General features: G+C 39.7%; 1 protein-coding gene across 2 annotated transcripts in view; it reads right to left on the bottom strand.

Moving 5' to 3' along the window:
• Positions 1–18,401, bottom strand: part of dysc (whirlin protein dyschronic) — a 161,950-nt gene that overhangs the window by 106,019 nt on the left and 37,530 nt on the right. Inside the window, exons 2-4 of one of the 2 annotated variants that reach the window (XM_076367023.1) lie at positions 12,918–13,268; positions 11,921–12,219; positions 6,188–6,199 (exon numbers count right to left, since the gene is read on the bottom strand). In XM_076367023.1, the coding sequence (XP_076223138.1) occupies positions 6,188–6,199; positions 11,921–12,219; positions 12,918–13,268 (662 nt within the window). Of the gene's footprint in view, positions 1–6,187; positions 6,200–11,860; positions 12,220–12,917; positions 13,269–18,401 lie in introns of both variants that reach the window. The other variant, XM_076367022.1, reaches the window with a different exon arrangement.

An 18,401-nucleotide genomic window follows, 5' to 3' on the forward strand; every position in this document is an offset into this window, starting at 1 on the left:
TCCAACAACAAAAACTTTGAATATCAATGAATCCAAAATCCTGTTCCAAACGAGATCACCCCTCGTTCATTTACGTCATCCCCATGCAAAACGCGGTCGAACGAATTACACAATCTGCCGGAACGAGGGATCCCCTCGGGTTACATTCGTCCTCGAGCAAATCGAATGGACGCGTGCGGGAACCACCCCCGAAAATGAATCCGAAATAAAATGCCCGCAGACGGAAGGGCGGGTGGGGGCGGAAGAAACGTGGTATTATACTTGCAAAGCGGCGAGGCCATCATGAATACTTAATCCGCCAGATATTTGTCCCCGACACGAAATCTACGTAAGGCGGATTTACACGAGTCGCGCCGGATATAATCAATAAGCTGCTCGACTAGAAGAAAAAGGGAGAATTTCACGCCCGGACAAGGTGGACTCGTCGCGGAACGAGCGGGGGAGGGGAGTCGGAACGTCTGTCCGACCCCGGGAGTCCTGTAATTGATCTCCTTCCGCGCCGGGTGGGAACGATTGGGAAGCAAGGATTAATCCGGTTGATAAAAGTGATAAGGCGAACAATGAGCTCGTTACGCGGCCCTCGTGACTACTTCCGTCGAACCTGCGCGCGGCAACGGGGTTGACAAACTATGTGGTATGTTTGCAGCGAGGCCGTTTTTAGTTCACTGATTTCTAAATAGGGACGATATCTTTGTTACTTTTGATTTAGATATTTATGATTTCACGATACGATTCTCGGTAGTTGTGATACTTTTGTTGCTGGTGGATCGTTCTGTTTGCCGAGCCCATTTAAGTCGAGTGACTTTTAAGGAATGATACTTTCATTGGTTCTGATAATTTACTGGTTTATAATATTCATTTGATCGTTGTTGGGTAATAGTGATAACGGATTCCTTTCGCTTTCTTTTCTTTGGATTCTCTGTGCTTTCTCTGTTTATTCTTGATGATTTTAAAAGACGTATATACGTCTATTTAGGGTCATCGGATGTGTTAACTAGTTATACTCTTTTTGTAAGTAATTCATTTCTCGATTTTACTTGATTTACTTACAGTTTTGACGTTAGTCATGTATACACAATGTGTTTACACAGTCTCTAAGCAAAACGCTGTCAAGTGATACGAAAACGACATATATTCTCTAAAAAGTTACTTTAAATGAATGTAACGTTGAAATGTATAGAAATGGCAATAAGAACGCATTGAAAAAACGTGTTAGGGGTATCGATCGAAGATCTGTCGTTCGCTTGGATTTCACGGGCACACTTCCATCGAACTTTGTTTTCATTCGTCTCCAATATGGCTGCCTTAAATGAGCTCCGTTAAACGAGCTTGAGTTCCGCGAATCTGCCTCCTGCTTGCCGGGATGTAACGCGAATTACGTATTCGCGCGCAGTGACGCGGCTGTACGTGTGTGCACGTGTGTGTAATTCTTCTATAAATTCATAAACTATGCGCATATGCATCATACATTGTCATGCAACGAAATGCCGGCGTGCTAAGCCTAGAGGAATTCTCGGCTCCCATAATTGCGAGATCCTGACGATAAATCGCCCGAAGAGCGGAACCGCGAGAGAAAGGATTTCCCGTTTTTCTTTCTATTTTCACATTATTATCGACGGTTCCCGTGGAATCCTTGCAATTTTCCATTTCCAAACTTGTCCTTCGAGAAGATACTGGCCGTCTCGGAGACCCTTTTCCGCCGTTGAAACAGAACTGATATTAAAACGGAAAATTGCGCGACCGAGTTAGCGCGTCCTATGCAAACTCGTCGCGAGAATATTAAAACCTCCTGTAACCTTGTTTATTTTCGAGGCAACAGGAAATTGAAAATTTTCGAATAACTGCGGCGGTCTTACTCGAATCTTACAGGAAGTATTAAAATCGTTGTGATCTTGTATACTCTTACTACGAAGAAGTTTCGTATGTTCAAGGAATATTATGTAAGACGACGCTGTAAACGTTTCCTTAATGTATTTGAATGTTTCCCTTATTCGATTATCGTTGCAGGTTGACAGGCAGAATATTATGTATCGTAAAATGTTCCTAACGTTCCCGTTAATGATCTGAGAAAACAGAGGAATTATGAGCAGAATTTAATTTCAAATTTCAAAAAGATATGACTGCATGTCTCTCTCGTTTTCAATGATTTAACTGTTGGAGTCCCGCGTGTTTTTCGAAGAACTCGGTCGAAAAGTGCCAAGTTTTGGTTCAATTCCATTTTCTATTTTTACATAGAAAAATAACAAACAAGAAATAAATAATCATAAATAAAACAAATAAGCAAACTTAACCTGATACTATGAATCGATGTGGCACTTTTAGGCAGTGCAACGAAGAAGCGCGATCGCGTCGCTTGGTACTCAAACAGTCAGTCCTTATTTCTCCCGGTTTCAATTGTTCGATGCTTATCTTGCTTTCAATTATCGCTAGAAATCTACTCGTTTCTAGTATAGAAGCATCTCCCCGGAAAGCCGGTGAACAACTGAACGACCAAGGAATCCACATACATATTTCCAGTTTCCTCCAAGCCCTTTCATCTTTCCCGAACGGTTCGTTCCTTTGATCGAAATCGTTTGACGATTCTCCGGTATCTCGAGATCGTTCTAGCTCCGGGGGAGCAACGAGTCGTGGCGGTGAATTCCGTCGACGTATCGAGGCTAATCTCTCCTTATCACGCGCGTTCGTCCCGAGCAAAAGTGGCCGGCGATACCGACGCGGAAAAAGGAAAGGAAGGAAAAGAGAGCAAAGAAGACGAAGCCAGTCGCCGCCGCAGAAATCGTCGACTCGTTTCGCGTCGAGATCGAACGTATCGAAACCGGGACGACAATCGAGCCGGCAGCGTTCTGATCTCCGTGATAAATCAGCCGCGGGGTCAACGTCGGCCACCTGTTCCCAGTTTTAACCCCTTGCTGGGTAACGACCAGACGCTTGTTGAAGATTCCCATTTTTATATTACGTGCATTCCTATTTTTTCATTTCAAACGAACTTTTTCATTCCCGTTAATCTTTTTTATTTTAAAAATTTGTAGATTCCAATTAATTTTTTTATTAGAACTACATTTTTGTTATCAAAAACAAACTTCTATACTCGAATTAATTATTTTCATAGAAAACGAGCCGTTGTATGCCCGTTAATTTTATTTGATCAGAGCGAGTTTTCGTATTCCCGTTAATCTTTGTTATCGAAAACAAATTTTTGTATTCCCATTAATTTTTTATATCGAGAACAAATATTTTTATTGGCGAAATTCTTGTTTTCCAATCATTTCTCTTGTTTGAAAGATATCTTTTATTCCAATTAATTGAAGTCATTAATTTTTTTCAATGATTATGAAAGTTCCATTTCTTTATGATATCAGTAATTGGAAAATGAGAAAGTTAAAGCCAGTTATTTCGATTGGTACGGTAATCATAAGATTAACGAAGTCGTCGAACGCGGTTCTGGAGACTCGATTTATTGTCTTCGCGAATAAATAATTTCCTGGTAAACCTCCGACCGATACCCTGGAAAAATATTTAAAAGCCCGAGGAAAATTCAATTGTCGCTGCCCGGATCGATGAAAATCATTTCCAGGTTCCATGAATATTGCAACGGTACGCGGGAACTTAAATGGAAACGAGAGAAACAGGAGTAAATTCTATTTCGCTTTGAAATTGGAGACGTCCACGATTAACGTAATTGTTTAACATTTATTCATTTTGCTGCTGTATTTTAAGCATCGATTGATATTGTATACTGCCTGCATTAGTAAACTTAAACTTTTAATTAAAAGAACTTTATAATCAGTATGTAGTCTTTAGATATTTCCCAGATTCGATCTTGCATCAAGGAAAAGACTACAATTATTTCTTTTGTTGTCCGTTTGTTCTATTATTTTGTTCCTTTTTCATCCTCTTATCAATATTCTAATCATCACAAATGTTACATATATAGTTTATAATACTTAATTTCAATGAATAACCTAATCGAATAATTAATTTATAAACTTCAAACTTTATCAATGCTACGATAACGTAAAATTTAACACGACTATTTCTTTTGTTCCGATCAATTTCGTTTCTTTAATAATGTTCCCGTTCTCAGCATGATTGTATACGCTGTTCATAACGTCCCACATTCATAAATAATTGATTGAAAATTTGAAATGCTATGATGGAATAATTTCGACGGTTCTCGTGAAAGATTTTCGCCCGTTTTCTCACTTGCCTCCTTTCTCTCGTGCTCTTCGCCGCCCTCTAGTCCCAAGCCCGGCCGATCTGCGCATAACACTTTCATGCGACATCGATCGTTACTCAGTGTGCGTGTGTTTGTGTACGTGTACGTATACGTATACGTATACATGAGAATATTCGAAAACGACGGAGCGAGATTGGAACGGGCCACGAAATTCGAACGGTCCTCGCAGAAGCGGACAATGCCTTCCAATAGAATTTCTCCTGGATCTACATCTTGAATCCTCTCTGCTCTGGACAAGGAATCCAGAAAACTGAATTTTCGAACCATATTGTTATCCTTTGCTTAAATTTATACACCTCGGTTGAATATCCGATCTGGTTTCATTTTATTATTGGAACTACCTTTACGTACGTTCTAAATTCCAACACTCTAAAAAATTTGCTGAACGATTTACCAATTTCATCAAACATTTCTTTTCTCAAATGATACATGTTATGCAATTCGAATAAAACACTGCAATAAAGTTCTGACGTAGGATTATTAACTATTACTTGCTGATAGTTAATTAAATAATTCGGTCTATAGAAAGTAATAGAGATCAAAGATAAAAAAATGTTGCAAACAATCTGTTAATGAATTCAAGTTTTTTGTTGACAAGCAGTGTTTTCGGAAAGAAATATTTATCAAGTGGAAATGAAACTTTTTTTGAGTTATGGAAGAATGTTATAGTATTATTGTTTCACAATGTTATAATGTTATTATAATGTTGTTTCGCAATAATATAATATTTATAATATTATGGTACCAATATAACATTATTATAATGTTATAACACCATTATAATCCTGTCATAATATTATAGTAAGCCATTACAATATTATTCCATTATTCGCAAAAAGAAGCATTCCCTTTCGACAAATATTTCTTAAACAGTTCCCGAATCGATTCGAGGTAAGACGTGAAAGAGAGCAACAGACAATCGTAGCAATGTTTCGAATCGTATCGCGCGACACGCTCGATCGAGGCTCGATCAAATATACCCGTCGCCTCGAATGTCCGCTTCGAAGCATTACGAATCACCGATCGGGAAACTCGCGTTGCGAATCCGGTCTCTCACGATGGAAACATGAATCATATCGATTAACGATTTGCCAGCCGACAGTGAATATAAATCGCCGCGACTCATTCGCGAAAGTCGCGATTTTCCTCGAACGAAACAGAAGTTCCCTTCATTGATCGCGTTTATTCAGAATCTTTCTTCGTTTACCGGTAATAATTGACTAACGGTAACTACGACGAAAAAAAACTGAAATTATCATCGTGAAATTTCTGTTCCGCGCTTTAAATCGCATTAGAATTCTAACGAGGAAAGGATTTCCACCCTCTTCAACTCTCTAGCATACACTCTTATATTTATTCGAGCACCGCTTCAACGTTTCGTGACATCCGCATAGAGAAAAGTGGACAAGATTAAAATATCGCGAGCGGAACCGTTTCGTTTCCACTTTCTCGTGCCACGATAATTTATTCAATTTTCGTTAATTAAATTTCTCTCTGAACTGAAATGCAGTATTTTTAAATATGGTGACCGAATTCTAATCATAGACTCTCCGAAACATAATAAGATCATTTCAGAACCCAATTCCTTTCTATCGCGTATGAAATATTAACTCTCTGTTATTCTAATTTTGTCTGTGATCTTAAAATATCGGTCGATAGAAACTACAAATCCAGTCGTATATTTCTCGATCATCCCCTTCTATTCCCTAATGCGAATTTTTGTATATTGCTCCGACTCGCCAAATGCGAAGCAAAAGGGGCTCGAGGTGTCATTTCGTTGAAAGTTTCGTGTCCTTTTTCCAATCTCCCGTTCGTTTCCTTTAGGTGTGCTAATTCCTCTCTCATTCTCCCTTCGTCTCCGCTCTCTCTCGCTCACTCACTCTCTCCCTCACTCCTTTCACGCGGTCTCACATTCTCTCCAACTTTCAGTTCGTACGGTTGATGAGTTACCTGACTGTGCTTCTGGTACAGCGAAACAGAAAAACAAGAAAGACACACCGCCAGTTGACTTTATTCCGACATCGGCCTGTCCGAAACGACGCCCAAGCTTTCGGTAAACGTTTCCTCGAAGACAACCCGATCGATTATCCGTGTATGACGATCGCACGTCCTACTTCCGGGACACGTTTGAACGCTTCTTTCAACTCTTAACACGTCCATACCGGCGTGTACCACCGGTGGTACACAGCTGATTCGCAACATTAAAATAAGTTAATGTTAATAATCAATTTACTTGTTGAATCGTCCAATTTACTCTAATGCGATAAGTTAATATTAATAAGTAATTTACTTACTAAATTATCTAATTTATTCTAATGATGTTAGTTCATATTAATAATTAATTTACTCGTTAAATTATCTCATTTATTTTAATGCCGTAAATTAGCTGTGCACCACCGACACACGCTACTAAATATTGTAAATTAGCGTGAACGTGTCAAACATTCTTCATACTCCCCTGTTTAATTTCTTAAATAGAAGGAGCAGTTCCCATTGAAAGATTTTAGGTCAATTTTTGATATGGACAGAATTAGTTTCCATTGAAAAATTGAAGTCGACTTTTCAGTCGTAACGAAATTGGCTCCTTTTTCATATTGATAAGAAACCCGATAAGAATCTTCTTCGATGGAAAGGAAGATTTATTATTCTTTCGCTAATCGGAGCACAGTTTTATGTAGTCATATAATCAAAATTACTTTAGAAAATACAAAAAAATAACAAATACTATGAATACCAATTCAACCGTGTACTTTAAAGCGAATATTCGTGTCAAGTTCAATTATAACGTTGAACTGCATTTTAACATATCGCTATCCATAAATCTGCAAACTCTATTACAAATTTCAACTGAGATTAATCGAACAATTTAAACTTTTCCACAAATAAAATCTCAGCGAGATATTCAAATGTACATACACATTAACGGATTAATGTCGACGTTCCGTTCTATGGAAATAATTCATTAATAATCCTCAACGATCGATTCGACCCAGTGCACAAAACGAAGGCAATTTCGAGATTGCTCGAGCAGTCAATTATCAATTGGAATGCAAAAGGTTTCCGCGAACCACGGTGTTTTCGAGGAAACGATCGGTCAGAGGACGTCGTTTCACGCAGACGCGTTTCCGTTTAGTGTGTGCGTCTCCTGCGCAGGATCCACGAAACGGAAGAAGAATTTGGAGGCGTTATCTCGTCAAGGGGGCTCACGGTTTCACGCTCGAGACTCTCGAGATGTGGACGAAGCGTGACGCGGGAGAGAGAGATCGTTTACCGTGCGTGCGAGCCGGAACGCCGTGATTAAGCGTGAAGTTTACGAGGCTCGAAACCGTGAAACCGGACCCCGCAGTACGGCGCGCAAAATGTCCCGGGATGCACCTGGCATCCGCGGAACGTGGATCCTGGACGGAGACGTTTCTATCTATCTTTTGCAACGCGGGGAATTTCTCTGGAAAACCGTCGACTCGACTAGAATTTCGTGTTCCGTGGACTGCGCACCCTTTGTTAACGTTACAGTAACGATTACAATTTTTAATTGCTTCTACATTTTACCTTTCCTCAGGTTACAACGTTAGTATTGATATTATCAATACTAATTAATCGATGACAATCGTAATTTTTAAGTATGTTCGTACTTAACCCTTTAATAACAATGTCAATTTCGATATTATTAGCGTCGGTACATTTGCAGTTTCTAAATATTATAAATTAAAATTTCAGAAATCTTTTAACCCAATATTAATTCAATATCGTCGAGTAAGCTTTTAAAACAGTATATTACACTTTCTCTCGATTTGCTCCTACCTTCACCTACATGTAAACCAATTTAGTTAATTCCTCATAACGATCCATTTATTAAAAGTGAAACCGTATTCACTCTTTCTCTTCTATTACTAAATTACGTGATATCATTCAAATAAATCAGAAATAAATCAAAGCCGAGATGAAAGACGATCCGACTAATTTTTTCGCTGGTGATTGTCGCGACCCGCAGGAACAAGCGACGCGATTCTCCGAACAGATTAGCCGCGCCGGAGGGGGTGCGTACACGCACATGCGGGGGGCCATTACGTTGTCCGCTTAATCCGTTTCACCGGCTGCGGAATAAAAGTACGCGCGCGACGGCTGCAGGCAATTAGAAGCGCGTCATTAAACGCGCTCGGCGTCCTATCGCCGGTCAATTAGCCGGTATCGCTAATTACCCCGGCAAACGGCCTCCCGTTGTAAATACATGGGGAGCGAAACGGGTTCGAACGGTTTCGCGTTCCTCGTCTCCCCCCTCCACTGTTGCCCCGCGAAACAACGCTTTTTGCTAATCAGCTACGGAATCGTCCGCCGCGCGAAAGGGCCAGTGGGGGGGGGGGGGAGGGATTTAATTGTGACCCCTTGAAATACAATTTGCCAGTGATTCGGTGCAATTTGCGGCGCCGAATTGGCCTCGGCTAATCCCGTGAACTGGCTGCCCCGTGTTTTTGCGCCCGCGGCACGGCTCCGCCGAAGGATTTAAATCGTTTGCGCAAACTGCGATGACTATTATCCGCCGCGTCGTCGACTGGCTGCTAAGATTAATTAACCTGTTAACCCCTGAGCTGCGCACGACGGGATACTCGTCGTGAGATATGGGTGTTTTTTGTGTAATGATGTGTATACTTGTCATAAGGATATGGAAATGTTTCTTTGATAATGGAGGAAATAGTAGTTTCTTTTACAATGACGAGTATACTCGTCGTGAAGATATGGGAATTTTTTGTTTGACGATGAGTATACTCGTTATGGTGATACGGAAATATTTTGTATGACGATAAGTGCATATACTTATCATGTAGAAATGGCAATTTTTGCTTGTAATAGCGAGTATACTCGACATGAAGGAGTAGGACTTTCTTGTGTAATGACGAATATACTCGGCAGGAAGAAATAGAAATTCTTTTTTATAATGAAGAGCACATTATTGATTTAAAAGAAAGCTAGCGCTATTTCCTTATAATTTGACTGAACTTTACTGCAGCTTCACATGCTCTCTGTTTGACGAGTATAATCGTCATTGCGGCATTGTAGCGAAACAATGTGCGTAGATGCTTATAAAAAGGACGCTACAGCTGAGAGGTTAACCTGTAAACGTTTAATTATAAAATACCACGATGCTTCTTATTGTAGATCGAATTCATATATTCTGGAACGGTGTATGTTTATAGTATATTTTTAAAAATTGAAATTTTATTCTTGTTCAAAACACAATGAAATTTTTATAAATAAAATTTTATTGCGTTTCGTGCACGATATTGTTAATATATTATTCCTGGATCTGGTTCGCGCCATTCGTTTTTTGATAATAAATAATCGAGTGCGATTTGTTTAAGCTCGGTTTCGTTCAAATTTGGAATGTTATTCACGCGATCGTACAATATTGCTCCACCGAATTTCAGTTTCCAAGCTTGCCGCCATTACCGTTACCATATTATTTCCATCCGACGCCTGCTCGAACTCGCAATATTATTTAATCGATAACGACACTGTATTATATTTTTTAATGATATATTACATGGGCAATGATTACACGCGCGCACCGTAGAAAAATAATTTGAATGCATTTACGGGGACTTAATGCGCGTTCCGAGATGATTGTAAATTCATAAGGCACTAATCAATTGCACGTCACTGATTAAAACGTTTAATTAAAGCGCCTCGATGTTTGAAATTCTTCTTTTCATCGATTATACTTGCATGGATCGTTATCTGAACCGTGATTTCACAGAAATTTTACTTTCCTCGAACATTCTGCAACGACGCTTGCAATCGGAAAAATGATTTAACGCGATCACCTAATTAATTACTCGCTCGAATACGCGACGGATTCCGTTTATTTTACACAACCTGCAATTACTCATTTTTCAATGTAGGTAAATGTTTGGTATTAAACTGATTGAAAAAACACAATACCATTTGGAAAGAATCTGCTTCGCGGTTTTAATCGTCCATCCGAATACGTGGGATCGCTGTCCACGGTTTCGAGGTATTGCGGCGCCCCGTTCGAGTTTCCGCGTTTTTCCAGAGAAATTCAACGCAGTCCAATCAACGTCGACGAGAGATGAAAAAAAGACGGATAGGAATCTCGCGGGTTTCAATTATTTCCCTTTCATCATCGTTCCGGCCATAGATGAGCGCGAAACAAACTGTGAATTCCTTTCGCGCGGGGAAACACAACAAGAGAGTGGGGGTGGCAAAGTTGAGCAGAAACGCGATCAGAATGTTCGCTCTTTCATCCGTCGAGGCGATCGTACAGCTGGAATGGAAATGACGCTTAATGATTCAAAATAGACATGTTTTTCTCCTGCCATTCCCTGATTTCCCGCTTTCTCGTTCTTGCTTCTAGCCGATTCTGTTTTCCCATCATTCCCATTCCAATTAATGATTACAGTAATCAACCAGTTACTATTTCGTATTTTTAAAAAAAAGTACAAAAGGTAAGTCTAGTTAAATGATTTTAATATTCTATTAATTCTTTTCACGTGTTGAATACTTAAAATTCTGCACTGAGATGTGAAGAGAAATTTTTAATCGATATGCAACGTTTATTATTGCACTCGCGTATTTTCTTGGTGTGTGCTATAAACCAAGGAAACCGCTTCTCCGTCGGAAATTACGTCGCGAGAACGGGAATACCGGAAATCAGAGACACGTGGCAGCTGTGCTGAAGCACAGAAAGCACAGGGTGTCGGTGACACGATTGCCAACGAAAAAAAGTGAGCTCGGTAGAAATACGAGAGAGAAGATCACAGTGTGCGTCGCGATGCTAGGCTGTTGGTTGCGATTGTTAGAGTTGTCGAAAGTTGAGTAAAGCGAAGGACTGATATTGCTGAACGTGTACAAAGGGAGAGTAATAGGTTTCGACAAAATGGACGTTCGAAACAAATTTCAAGATCCAACGTCGATACCCTTAATCAATTCATGATATTAATTATTCAAGTATTGTTGACGTTAAAATGACAAATTTGACTACTCCTATAGAAAAGCATAAATTTCTCGACAAACTTAAACGCTTCGTTACATTTCATTATTGTTTCATAGTATTAAATGGTTTATATATTTTAATTGAACTAACGGTTTGTATTATGGCATTAAAGTAAAAAGATAATCATCGAACTACTGTGTCTATCGTTACTTATAGGTTTTCCAAATTTCAACCGTAAAACTCATTCGCCAATACCAGATTTCATTTCACAGTATCAAAATATAAGATTTTATGAATTATTTAAGTGTTAATCGTGAAACTAATTTAAGAATCTCAAGATTTCATCTCATAGAACTCAAATAAAAATGTCAAACTTCAAATATTAAATCTCAAATTTCAAATTCCAAATTCCAAGTTCCAAGTTCCAAGTTTCAAATTCTAAATTGCAAACTTCAAATTCCCAAATTCCAACTTCCAAATTCCAAACTCCGAACTTCAGCCTCGAAGCTAATTCATCAATCCCAAGGTTTTTCTCTACATGAACTGCACGAACTCCACCGAAATCAGCAAAATGAAACTCCATAACAATCGCAACCGTCAATAGCAAGCGCAGCATCGCGACCGTGGTGAAACGGCGTGAAACGGCAATGAAAGTCACAGCTGTCGGAAAATACCTCGGTCTTGAGGCGCGAAGTACGGCGACGGGGGTAGCCTGAAGGTACTTCGGATCTCACCTGCGTCCTTGCCACCCTTCACGCAGATCCCAAAGCCATGGTGAGAGTCCGGCGGATCTCTCGTCATGGTCACTGTCCTTACGGTGAGCTCCTGCAGGCTGAGCGGCTGAGAGCTCGGCGAGGTTGGCGGGTTCGCGGTGTTCGGCTGGGACTGCTGCGACTGTTGCTGTTGCTGTTGCTGCTGTTGCTGCTGCGACGACGAGGACGACGAGGTCCTGACCGCCGCGACGCTCGCTGGCGACGACGCCGGTGTCCTGCGGTCGCCCTGTCGTCGCTCCGAGACGCCATTACCAAACAGTCTGCGGACAATATTCAAAAGAAAACAAAGTTAACGCATTAACTGCTACCAGGAAGTTGAGGATATTATATAATATCACTTATTCTTCCACGACAAAGATGAATTAGGAATAATCATTACTAATTTGGCATCACAGGTTTTGTGTTACACTATTGTCTAGTTATCCGCGTCATTAAACATTTTTATTCTAGACTTTATTTGTCTCTCCATAATAACAAATAATAACTCTGTATTTTAACCAGATAGCTGTAGAATTTAGTTTAAAAAATCTCTCGTTCGCAATGAAATAAAAAAATAAAGTGTGCACTTGTCAAACGCAGGACGAATGCACCTAGGGTATATTTTAATGAAAAACCAAAGCTAATAAAGCAGAATTACACGTTTGTCTGAAAAAATAAATAATTCATCGTTGAAAGCATTGGTATCATTTCAAGCTTTAAGATCACGTGTGTACTTGTCAAAGGCAGTTAACTGGTTAAAATACAATGACAGAAAAAAACAAATGCTGTTATATGCCTGTCGACTATAGTCGACGCTGGTATTGGCAGCGTTAATATCATACACAAGACTTTATAATTTCCATATTATATCAACTGAGAGTCGCCTCTCCAGTGCAAAAGGTTAAAATTCTTGAAGAAGAAATCGTCGCAAAATCTTTAAACCCGAGGGCCAAGAAAAAGAGGATCGTGGAAGGCGTACCTAAGCACCTGTTCCGGAGAGATGGCGCCGGTACCGGCGGCGGCGGCGTGTCCCCTGTGCCTGTACGGTGTGGTGTGCGACGAATGGTAATGCTGGGCGCTCGGCGGTCTCTCGACGATCGTGTAACTTGTCCCCGGAGGGCTGTAATATCCCCTGTGCTGGCCAGCATGGTGCCTGCCTGCCGGCTCCAGATCCTCGGCTTCGTAGCAACCGCCGGTCCCGCTCCTCAGGAAGTGAGAACCGCTGCGCAGGAAGTGAGATCCGGTGCCGCCGCCCCACTGCAGCTCCTGCAATTCCGAGCCGTAATCCTCCGTGCTGCTGGCCATACCTCTGGGATCCGTTTTGTCAGACCTGCGACAACGAACGAGCCGGGATTGTCAATCCGTAACGACAGCGTCTTAGGTTTAGGTCCAGGATAGCCTCAGTTTATGATGACACATGACACTGAAGGTCAATAGCAAATGTTAGTGAAATGTATCCCATTTGCTTTTTGAAGTAAATATTGATTTTGACAAAGTTGTAAAGACAGTGTCTAGGATTTACTCTACATTTGCTTCAGTTTATGACACACGATACTGAAGGATAGCAAATATTAGAGAAATATGTTCTACTGACTTTCGGGAAGAAATATTTATTTTGAAAAACTTATGCACCTTGATGCGCAGAATCTGATGGAACCGCGTTTACACTGTTTTTTACTTTTAAAACTGCCGTAGGTGTTAGGAAACGAAAACAAGTGTCATGCAAACAACGATGATATTCGATTCCGCGAAAGATAAATATTCACCTGAACGAAAAAACAGTATAATTCGGATCTGTACGCACCGTTTTGAAGACCGATAGCAAATATTAACCCTTTGCACTCAGAAGTATTTCGTTAGAAATACTTAATATTTTCTAACTAGACAAAAACGATGTTTTTTTAAATAAATTCAAAGAGAAATTAGGTATCACAGGTAAATTGAGAAACAAAGCTTTTTTATCCCAATATTTCACGCACTGATGCATTACACATAGTTCAATATTAAATATCAAATATTATAATTTTGCTGCATCAAATCAAATGGTGAGTGAGAGTCACCTCTCGAGTGCAAAGTAAAGAAACACTATATGCTATTTTCTGCGACTTTTTGAAACAAATATAGAATTTAAAACAATACACTTTGATACATAATATAACTACAATACAATAAGCTAGATGACAAATGATGGTCACTAATATTTTCTGTATGTACGGCAGTAACGCGATACAGACGACATCCATAAAAATGGTATCCATTACTCTAACAGCTGCTTAGAAGATCATTTTTGTACAGGAAAAGAAAATGGTACTCATAAATGTAAACATATCACTCTTGGGACAAGCCTTTCGTTAACACATTGAATGCCATAGGGGTCGCCGGGGACCCCCCACCAAATCAAATCACTATAATTCACCGAATTAAACGGTGATTATTTGAAAACATATATTATAAATACTATTACCTAGTGCAGCGGCATTCAACAGGATAAACGTGCAATAACAACGTCATTCAATTCAATAATTCAATATTATATCTTTTCTCTTTTCGTGTATTTTGCTCCGTGAAATCGTGTGACATTCAACGTGTTAATGAGTCACCTCTGATGCCTAATAAAAATCTTTCCAACGATTCCTTTCAGAATTCCCTCGGCGATTTAAGATCTACAGGATCTAAAAATTCCATGATTCTCTCGCCAATTTAAAATTCATACGATTCGAAAATTCCTCGCTCGTCTTGTGCACGCGAGGGAAACTTTTCCCTAGCTAGGGAAAAGGCTGCTCCGGGGTTCGTTAAAGTGCGCCGTGAAAGGGAACTTTCTTGATTATGGGAATGCAATTAACGGGCGTCGCGTCTCGGATGAATGGCTAATAATCAAAGCGTCTCGGCGGAAAGATAAAGAGGCGCCCCGCGGAGGACACGACCTAAATTTTCGAGACGGCGACGCCATCGATCTGGAGTCTTCATAAATTAGTCGTCCGCAGGGGCTCTCAGGAAATCACGGGCAGACTACGCCGTCGTTAGACGCGTCCGACATTCGCCGGGCGGCGTGATGTTCGAATGGCGAGTTCGCCGTGCCGAGCTTGATCATTTTGGGACGAAGTATCGGATTAGTTAAACACCCGCTGGGATTTGACATCTGTGAATCGAGGTCTGAACAAATCCGTTTATACACAGTTTAACTACAATCAAGTTAATATTCATTTGGAAACACTAATGTGTACTATAATAAATGAATAATAATTTAATATCATTTTTCAAAATAACAGATTATTGAACAATACATTACTAATTAATCACGAGAATCAATAATAAATTAACGACACTAACTTAACCGAATGAATTATAATAAGTGAATAATAAATAATATTCTACAAATCAATGTTCTCATTTCGAAACGTTTTAATTCCGAAAACAAGAATCCCTGTTACTTTGAACTCAACTAACCGTTAAAAAAGGAACACCTGAAAACTCGTTGAAATTGATCAATACTTTCCATTCTATCTGCGACCATAGACTCAGAAAACGTGATAATAAACGACTCGTACTACTTCGAAAAATATCTACCATCATTCGACTGTTGAACGCGATGCAAAACGATCGATTCGAGTGGTCAGTAATGAACGACTAGCTCCGAACGATGATTTCGTTTCCTGCATCACCGTGGACCGTGACGCGTGCCGTTCCACCAGAATCGATTCGCAATAACGCGCGTGAACAGCGAAATAATGAAATTCGTCGGCCGGGAAAATTTTCTTATCGTGGCACGGTCGGCTGTCTCCCGATAACATCTTCACGTGATGCCCGTTGGCGTAGCGATTTTCCGTGGCGTGGCGTGGCGTGGCGATGTCATAATCCCGCCCGGAAACCGGCCATTATCGCCGGAAGAAATTTGAAAGTTCCCTTGTTCCGTGGTATCGGGCCGCATGCAAACCCGCCCACTTCGCACCGATTTACTCGCCCTCCGGGGGTTGAATTCCTTTCCAACCCTCCCTGCCCCTCCCACGTAGCCGGTGATCCTTCTTGGCGACGTTTACACGCCGATGGGCTGGGAAGATGGAGGATTACGAACGACACGGAACGATAACCGTCTACTTTAACCCCTCGTCTTATAATGTCGGACTCGTGATGAGCATCTTAGAAATTGAAGCTGAGAGATCTACATGTTATTTGCTTCTTTTCGAATGTACTTTTCTATTATCGATAGGTAATCTTTAGCGCGAGAGGGTTAAAGTTGATGTATGTCGTAGCTTCTTGGGAAATCATCTATATATTTTGGCAGTTCCGTTCTAGAATTGGTATTTTCAGCGTTAACCCTTTTGTAACACCGAGTTGGAGTTACGGAGTTTAAGAACTTCATGTTCGACGAGGGTCATCAATTTTGGAAGAGGCTCGCACGAAGTTTAACCTTCTATAGATCCGTGTGACTTTGAAGTCACGTACCAATATATTGGCATCTGGTTAATTTATTTCATTTTGCATAAAAAAGTGGTGAATGAAATTGAGCGATTAACTTTTTAATTAATTTAAACTTTTATACGCCCGAGCATGGAAGTTCAACGCCATTGTAATTTCAAAATTACAAGGTATATTCGTTTTAATATAATTATTAAAGCTGTTTAATACATTGTCAATATATATTTACAGATTGATATTTTTTCATTTTATGTTACGTACATCTTTTTATCGTTACGAACAAAAATGCGGCCTATAGAGGGTTCACAAATGAATTTTGGATAAATAGATTATTGAATACTTAGGGCCTTCCTGTTGTGTGATTCTTTGATTTCAAGGATTTTTCTGTGAAACAATCCTTTCGTCGGATAATCTGTACTTAACGATAGTTGACATTGACACAGCGACGGACTTTAAAGTAGCATTCCTCTTATATACTAATATACTCTACAGTTGCCTCTTGCAATTCGTTTCTACATTTCAATATTTTCTCTTCGGAACGGTTTCATACATTATGAAATACTGTCGCATTCGGATTGAATTTCATGTTTCATGACGGGAATCGTTACGGAGAATATTAAAACAGAATGATATTACGGACATTACGAAATCAATACGATCCCAGTAAAATAGTATTTCGTACCTGCATATTACAAGAACGCTAAGAATAGGCAATGCGTGAACGTTTCCGAAAATTCTTTGATCAAAGAGACATATGTTCGAAATTACGATCTCGATGAGAATTTCTGTAACATTTAACGACACTTTTAACGAAATTATTTATACGATATATGTTACTGATACGTTATAAATATATAAACATAAACATATGTAACCATACAAACATATAGTTTACTTTCTTAAACAAATACAAACGCTCGAAATTCACAGCGTAATATCCACTCTCCGAGAGATTTTTACAAACATTGAACCACTTTCCAATTCTACAATAATATCGAAATATGTACTGTCAATTATTATCGATAATTCACAATGCAGCTACACTATCATCAGTCAAATACTATCGAAATACAGTTAACCCTTTGCACTCGAGAGGTGACTCTCAGTCACCATTTCATTTGATATAAGAAAATTACAAAGTGTTGTATATAATATTAAGTTTTGTATAATGCATCAATATGTGAAATATTTCTATAAAATAGCTTTCCTCAATTTACGTGTGATTTCTCATTAGTTTCAAATAGTGTCGTCCATGTCTGATTGGATAGTGTCGAATATTTCTAGTAAAAAGCTTCCGGGTTAAACAATTTACGTGACAAATGTTTCTCAGTGGACACCGAAACGAAAGGCAAAAATTGGAAAACTGGATTAACCGGGCAATACAGGGCTCGCTGGAAAGTTGAATGAACGAAAGAAACCGCAGAATGAAATTATATGAAATTATATATATGAAATTCCGAAACCTCGGTCGAGTGTGAAAAATCTCGCTCGAGAAGAAAGTGATCTTCCGAAGTTACATTTTACGTAAGAACGTGATCCGAGCGTCATGTCGGAGCGACACTGGATAACAGTCGACCGAGCGAGGTGCAGCGGTTTACGAGACAGTAAACGTCTTAATAGCGTGTACGCGTTGTCTATTATGACTGGTGTCTGTTACGAAACGAATAAGGTTGAGACAGGCTTAGCTTGTCCCTGCCAATGAAGATGGGAAAGAGAGAGGAGAAGTACACGAGGATGAAGACTGTGCTCTTTCAGAGGTCAAACCGAAGAAGTTCACGGTGTTAACCCTTTTGGTACGAAGTAGCTCAATGCAACGTTAAGCTAAATGCAAGAGGTGTGCAAAAACTCGAAAATATGGAGTTGGAAATTCCTTTTCTTTTCTTAGGGTCGAATTTTCACAAATGTCGAGTTTTTTAAATTGTTTGGGCTTTCGGAGAGAATTGGGTTTCTGAGAGATCGTTGAGATTATAAAGGATAGACTATACTTTAATAAATTCTTAACAAACCTGTTCCCACGAGATACAGACAAACTAGCTAATAAGAAGAC

The sequence above is a fragment of the Nomia melanderi genome, chromosome 4 (assembly GCF_051020985.1).
Source record: "Nomia melanderi isolate GNS246 chromosome 4, iyNomMela1, whole genome shotgun sequence".
Lineage (NCBI taxonomy): Eukaryota > Metazoa > Arthropoda > Insecta > Hymenoptera > Halictidae > Nomia > Nomia melanderi.